At 44.5% G+C, this 7,327-nt stretch overlaps 1 protein-coding gene across 1 annotated transcript in view; it reads right to left on the bottom strand.

Annotated features, from left to right (window-relative positions):
- Positions 1-1,199: 1,199 nt before the first annotated feature.
- The window catches only part of ddx54 (DEAD (Asp-Glu-Ala-Asp) box polypeptide 54), a gene marked incomplete at its 3' end in the record, with an annotated part of 30,170 nt that continues 24,042 nt past the window's right edge, over positions 1,200-7,327 (bottom strand). The window contains exons 21-22 of the mRNA XM_079734236.1: positions 2,553-2,589; positions 1,200-1,470 (exon numbers count right to left, since the gene is read on the bottom strand). Of these exons, the coding sequence (XP_079590362.1) occupies positions 1,200-1,470; positions 2,553-2,589 (308 nt within the window). The remainder of the gene's footprint in view (positions 1,471-2,552; positions 2,590-7,327) is intronic.

Raw genomic sequence — 7,327 nt, 5'->3', positions numbered from 1 at the left:
GCTATAGAATGTGGTCTCGAATACAAATTAAAGAGTACGAATCACAAGCCTTCCTCCAGATAACTGCACCCCTGGCTGCACAGAACAGTGGCTTCAGCCCAGTGTCAAATGCAGGCCCTTGGCCTCTTCGCCCAGTGGACCTGAGGCTGACCTGTTGGTCATTTGTCCAGCGCCCAGGCGGAGGCCAGAGGAACCCTCCCTTGCTTTGATCACCTCCAGCCCGCCGTGGGAGTAGTGATAGAGACTGTTTAATTACATTGGGTTCAAACAACTAATAAATAACCCTGTGTCCTGTACAGGTGGCCGCCCTAGGACACTGGGGTCAGGCTTTGAGGTTCAAGGGATCCGTTTGATGGCACTGCTATATTTAACATGATCAATAAATGGAACAGGGGTTGTACCAGGGGGGAGGGGATTGTCCAATTTAAGACACAAAATGAGTTGGATTGTTTAATATCAAATGAATCCATCCAAGGCATATTTGTTCTGATTGATTTTGCTGTTTTTTATGAGACACATAAATACTACATAAACCTGTTATAACCAGGAAGAACACCTTTCCTCAAACAACCTGGTGCGATTCCTCTTATGAGCACATGTCTAACTAATGCAGAGCCACGGCCTCTGAGTCTAGCAGAGCGATGACCCTGTGAGAAGGCATTCATGGAGTCGATGCTGTTCAGGAAAAAGGCTGCAAACTTATGAAATATTAGCTGGAACCAGCTCTAAATCCTTGTATTTGAAGTGCTCTACTGTGGGCGGGGCACGTGCTGCTGATTGATGGACATTCGGCCAATTGGGCCAGTTGGCATTTCTTCAACAGGTCACGTCCTGTCTGGCCCCTGTCCACTACACACTTCCAGGACATATCCGGGGTCTCGGCCCGGCAACCATGCTGAGACACACACAGACACACACACAAATGCAAAAACACACACCGAAACATGCACGGCCACCCACACAAGCAAAGAAACACACCTACCAACCTCTTGGCGCCATGGTGCATTGCTGGTCAAGGTCCTGTGAACCGTCAGAGGCTGGTTGGGGGGGTTGGCGAGGGAAGGCAAGATGTAGAAACGGAGCTGGAGCTACGGCGGCGCTAGAGCTACGGCGGCGCTAGAGCTTCTGAATGGAGAACCTCACAGCACTGCTGCCCCAGGCCCAGGCCCTCTGGGTCAGGATGGCCCAGGCCCTCTGGGTCAGGATGGCCCAGGCCTCTGGATCAGGATGGCCCCGGCCCTCTGGATCAGGATGGCCCAGGCCCTCTGGATCAGGATGGCCCAGGCCCTCTGGATCAGGATGGCCCAGGCCCTCTGGATCAGGATGGCCCAGGCCCTCTGGATCAGGATGGCCGAGGCCTCTGGATCAGGATGGCTCAGGCCCTTCAGGGTTAGGTTCTGTGCCAGACGGGGAGTATAGAAGCCCAGAGGTTCGCTGCTGTTGGGAGTAACGAAGAGCCAGGACATGCACCTTAAACCACACTCACACATACTCACACTCACATACACACACACACACACACGCACACACACACACACACACACACACACACACACACACACACACACACACACGCACACACACACAAAAAAAACCTCTCTCTCAAACACACACAAACACACACACTCACATACACTCACACACATACACACACATACACAGACACACACACACACACACTCACATTCACACTCACACACACACACACACACCCCCCCCCCCACACACACACACACACACACAAACACACACACAAAAACTCTTTCTCACACACAAAGACCCACGCACACACACACACACACACACACACACACACACACACACACACACACACACACACCCAGAAGCGCCCCATTTTTAAGAAGTTTTGGATCATCTTTGTTTGTATTACCAAGTGTATGAAGTGTGGCTGGGCTGTGGTGGACTACTTACACGTTCACATCTAATAACCCAGCATGCAAATAATAGACAAAGTCACAAGCCATAATTAGACAACATGGGGCCATGGGTTTAGCACCATCTTTTGGTCAATCAACGAAGTACACCTGAAACAGAACAGCCGACCCTACGCTTTGGTCTTGGTCTGCGCCTTGTCAAAATAGACGGAAGGGCTGACATTGTGAAATAATACTATAATATTTTTTGGTTGATATTAAAAATACGTGTTTTATTATTTAAATATATACATTAATATCGCACACAATCTAATCGTACTCAAATTGTTCATAAGGAAGACTAAATATATGTAATCACTATAGATAAATAGATTTATATTACATTTTTTAAAGAAGTAATTGCAAGAGTATTAACAATATTTTCCATAATGAATATACATTTTTTTATGTATTAGAGGTAAAACATGCAGGCCTATCATACATTTATAATGTTATTGTTTGGTTTCAAAAAATCGAATGATAATAAACGAATATAGCTTATTATTGCATGTTGAATGCTGCTCGCCATTTATAGGCTTATTCAATAAGTATTTATGTATATATATATATATATATATATATATATATATATATATATCGAAAGTATTTTGCTGTTACAATATAAACATAGACGGCAGAACCACGTCCAGGAAAACTGAGAGGGAGAGGAGAGAAGGGAATGAGATATTTAAAAAATGACGTAAAATTACATAAATCAAGTAAAAAAGAATTGGCATTATTAAATGCAAAACATTAGAAGATAGTCAGCCTGCACGTGTGTGTGTGTATGTGTGTGTGTGTGTGTGTGTGTGTGTGTGTGTGTGTGTGTGTGTGTGTGTGTGTGTCGTGTGTGTGTGTGCGTGTGTGTGTGTGTGTGTGTGTGTGTGTGTGTGTGTGTGTGTGTGTGTGTGTGTGTGTGTGTGTGTGTGTGTGTGTGTGTGTGTGTGTGTGTGTGTGTGTGTGTGTGTGTGTGTGTGTGTGTGTGTGTGTGTGTGTGTGTGTGTGTGTGTGTGTGTGTGTGTGTGTGTGTGTGTGTGTGTGCTGTTTAAATGAGAAAAACATGCATATAAAGAAGCACAAAAACAACATATAGGCGCAGTCTTTGAAGCTCCAGACGAGTCATAAAGAAATGAAGGGACACTAGGCCTGTATTTAAGTTATATAGTCGGACCTCTGTACATAAGTACAATGTGTGTCTGAACTGTGGAGCGTGGGCCTGCAATAGCTTAACCAACACATAGATCACATAAATAATGGGATGGAAATGGATGATGGACATAAAATACACAAAATAAAGGAAGGAATAAATAAAAATTAAGATGAATAAAGCTATGGATATACAATATTCATGAAATAAGTCAAATGTCCAACGAGTGCAGGAGAAGAATGGTTGATTGTGTTCACTCTTATTGAATTGTGTGTGTGTTGTGTGTTGTGTGATTCGTTCCGAATGGGCGGGTCTCCTCCAGAGCGGCGGGCTCCCCCCCAGAGGAGGGGAAGTGTTGACGCGATGCAAACGAGCAAAGTCCCGATAGCCCAGCTCTTTATAAGAGCTCACGCATCATCGGACCACAAGAACATCCCCAGAATAACCCGCTGCAGCCTGTACTTCCGTGCCCGGGATCACCCTCTCATCAACACTAACAAACAGCCTGTGCCTCCGTGCCCGGGATCCCCCTCTCATCAAGACCAACAAACATCACTGTAGTCGTATGTCCCATTAGTGCATTATCAAACACTGCCCACAGCAGAGGCACATGATATGTAAGATATTGGAGGTGTAAGGCCAATTAATTTCTTTATCGATCCAAACACTACTTAAGGCCCGGTAAGGCTTTGTTGTAATTCTGACATATATGCATATGGAGCCGTGGAGGAGAAGGCTGGTGGTGGAGGGCTTGACGTCTCAGGAGCAGCTGGTCTGAGGAATACAATCTGAAATATACCTGCAGTGACATTAACCAACTAAGTCTTTTTTTTTCACACATTCGCACGTTAAATGAAAACTAAAATATGTATCGTGATGAGATCTATTTGACACATTGTCAAATGTGTTGATTGATTCTTCAGCCTTTAAATGCAATGCATCCTCTAACAGTTGTACCGCTCATGCTCAGACTATTGGAGGCCGAGTATTTTCTTGATTGAACAATATTGCAAAACTAGATATATGAAAACCAGCTACTTTATTGGAAGAATAAAGTCGTTACTTGAGTTATTTGATAAAGGCTTTTTTGGTAAAGGACACATAAAGGTCCCCTCTTTCTTCAGGAGGCCCTTAAAGATCCCCTCGGTTTTCCGGAGGCCCTTCAAGGCCCCCTCTAAAACACTGTCTTCAGGAGGCCCTTAAAGGTCCCCTCTTTCTTCAGGAGGCCCTTAAAGATCCCTTCTGTTTTCCATAGGCCCTTAAAGGCCCCCTCTGAAACACAGTCTTCAGGAGGCCCTTAAAGATCCCCTCCGTCTTCAGGAGGCCCTTAAAGGTTCCCTCTCAAACACTGTCTTCCGGAGGCCCTTAAAGGTCCCCTCTGAAACACTGTCTTCAGGAAGCTTTTAATGATCCCCTCTGTCTTCAGGAGGTCCTTAAAGATCCCCTCTGTCTTCAGGAGGCCCTTCAAGGTCCCCTCTGGAACATTGTATCCAGTAGGCCCCCTTGGATACCCCTATGTCCCTGCAGAAACGCTTCATTCCTGCTCCACAGCCGTCTAGATTTAAGGCCTAACAGAAGCCACAGGTCGCATAAACCAGAACTGTAGTCCTGCATAGAGACGTTCACAAACCAGATCTAATTAGCAGCCTAACCCTTAAGTTGCAAGTGACATTTTGGTTTCTAGGTCTATCTATTCTGGTCTAAGGGATACTTTCGAACAATGGCTGTCAATCATTTGAATTAGGATTGGATGCAGACAAGTGTTTTTTTGAGGAGATGTTGTCTGTACGACCAGAAATGATAGGCCTACGTGATAAAGGCTTCATGATAAAGAGTTTATAGGTGGTAGGCTCATTACAAAGATAACATTTGACACTATTTAACTCACATTAGTCTAATCAAGTTACATTAGTCTAATCAAGTTAAAACCAATACCACCATAAATCTAGCTAAACTGTTAATGTTATTTAATTGACGCTGCCTACAAACAAAGTTGAACCAAGAGCTGTCCCAGTCTTAGGTTCAGCAGTTTGCTTCCACTTTCCCTACACATGAGTCCACTGGGCATCGACCCGCAGGTTGCTATTCTAGTTCGTAACGGCGTATCCATGGAAGGTATACAGACCTACCATCTATGAAAATAAAAACTGGGGGGTCCGTTCCATAAAGGGCATGGCTTAAAGATATAGGCAAGCTTGACATCTAATTATCGTCCATTTTAATATTTATTTAGTATTGCTGGTTATAAATGTTTAAACCAGTGTCTTGAAACGCCTGACGCCAATGGCCTGTATCCACTCATGCCATAACAATTCCCTTTATCCCTCTTAACCATCATGATTTAGCTTTTATTTCTTAAATTCTGCATTCGACTTGGACCTTGAATCATCATGAGCTCTGACCGGGAAGGCAAGAGGCAAGCACAGCACCACGTGGGGCTCAATGCAGGTAATGGAACTTAGTTATTTGGCCCATTTTATAGACTGGGGTAAAGGAGAAAACAATCAAATCATTTAAAGCAACCTAAAAAAGTCCAAGTCTGCAGGACCAAGTTTCTAAAATCCCAACAAACATTAAACTGGACCATAAGTTGTTGTACCAGAAGGGTCTCATGGTACTCTGCATCAACCTGGGGCTACAGTGCATCTTGGTACTAGACAAAGTCCCAAGTCCACAGTGCCGCACAGAAGAGCATCATGGTACTGGACAGTTAGGACAGTTAGGATCAGGTGATGGTAGCCCAGAGCACCAGAACCATGAGGCCCGAGGGAGGGACCAGGGTCCTTCTTGATTCAGACATGTAACAACTTGCTCTGTGGGATAATGTCAAACTTGTCGCTATAAGTGACAAAGTATTCCCATAGTTGACATTTCTAAGTGATACAGTTAACCCATCCAACATCTCCTCCACCTTCATTACAGTTTGACCCTAGTTTCACCGTTCTTTTGCCACAGTAACTAGAGCACACCTTTCCTGAGACAATAGTCTTCATCATTGGCTGAGACAGGAGCTAGACAAACCAATAAGTAAAATGGAAACCTATCAATATCCTGGTCTTCTTTGTTTATTTTATTTGGGTTGCGTACAATAGTAGGTAGGCTACAGTAGGCTAGTCCTATAGTTCATATCTTTTTGGGAATATTTAAAGGCGCAATGTGTAACATTTCAACCAGCTTAAAATAACCTGGTCAAATCTTTAGTCAGTGCTGATCGATAGTGATTACAATAATGTTATCAATAAAATAGCAACCTATAACTAATATATTCTACAAATAAAAAATAATAGCCAGTCCGTACCTCTCTTTCTGTTTTCCTAGAGCCCCTCCCCCTCATGACCCTCCTAGAGCCCCTCCCCCTCACGCCATGAGGCAAATGTACGCTAGTTGCAACTGAAGTACATTTGCACAGCCAGGCAGAGTGGACAGAACTCTGATATTACGTTGTTCTTTTTATGAGAGCCTCCCCTGTAACTGGGATATGCTCCATCTTACACATTGTGACTTTAATAACTGGATTTGTCTCCTTCATTTCCCACCCATCAAAGCAGTGCACTCTGCTTAAGGTTACAGGGCTGGATTTGATTCAACAGCTCTTCCTTGTTCGTCCGCCTTGTCAGTAGGCTCCTTCAAATTGGGCCTCATCCATTGGCTGTCCTCGTGCTGCCTCGTCCATTTATTATCAATGAACATTATTTTTCAAATTTGATTCCTCACTTGAATCCTCAAAGCGTGTGTGCCCAATGCCTTTGTGTTTCCACAGAAGTGGCTAGGCATGAGCCTGGGCTCTGCCGAATCTTTTCATAACACTAAGACCAGACCTGTAGCAGGGCTTAGGTTAACCTGTAGCAGGGCTTAGGTTAACCTGTAGCAGGGCTTAGGTTAACCTGTAGCAGGACTTAGGTTAACCTGTAGCAGGGCTTAGGTTAACCTGTAGCAGGGCTTAGGTTAACCTGTAGGGCTAACACTGCAGACCTGTAGCAGGGCTTAGGTTAACCTGTAGGGCGAACAGCAGCCCTGTCCTTCTGAACACTGGCTCTTAGGGCTCAGAGTCATCTTATCAGGTCAGTGACAGCAGGAGAAGAGTGAGACGTCTGCGATGGACCTGATTGTCAGGAGAGGTTGAGAATGAACATACACATGTTTGCTGGTGATTGGATTGATTGGTAAGATAAGAACGGGGGGAAAACTGAACAACACAGAAGAAGAGAACTTTTATTCTGGCTTCTAATGGATGGAAGGGAAAAAA

Source organism: Pollachius pollachius (genome assembly GCF_949987615.1).
Source record: "Pollachius pollachius genome assembly, chromosome: 4".
In the NCBI taxonomy this organism is placed as follows: Eukaryota; Metazoa; Chordata; class Actinopteri; order Gadiformes; family Gadidae; genus Pollachius; species Pollachius pollachius.
The sequence above is the reverse complement of the archived record's forward strand: the minus strand, read 5'-3'. Positions and strand labels throughout refer to the sequence as shown.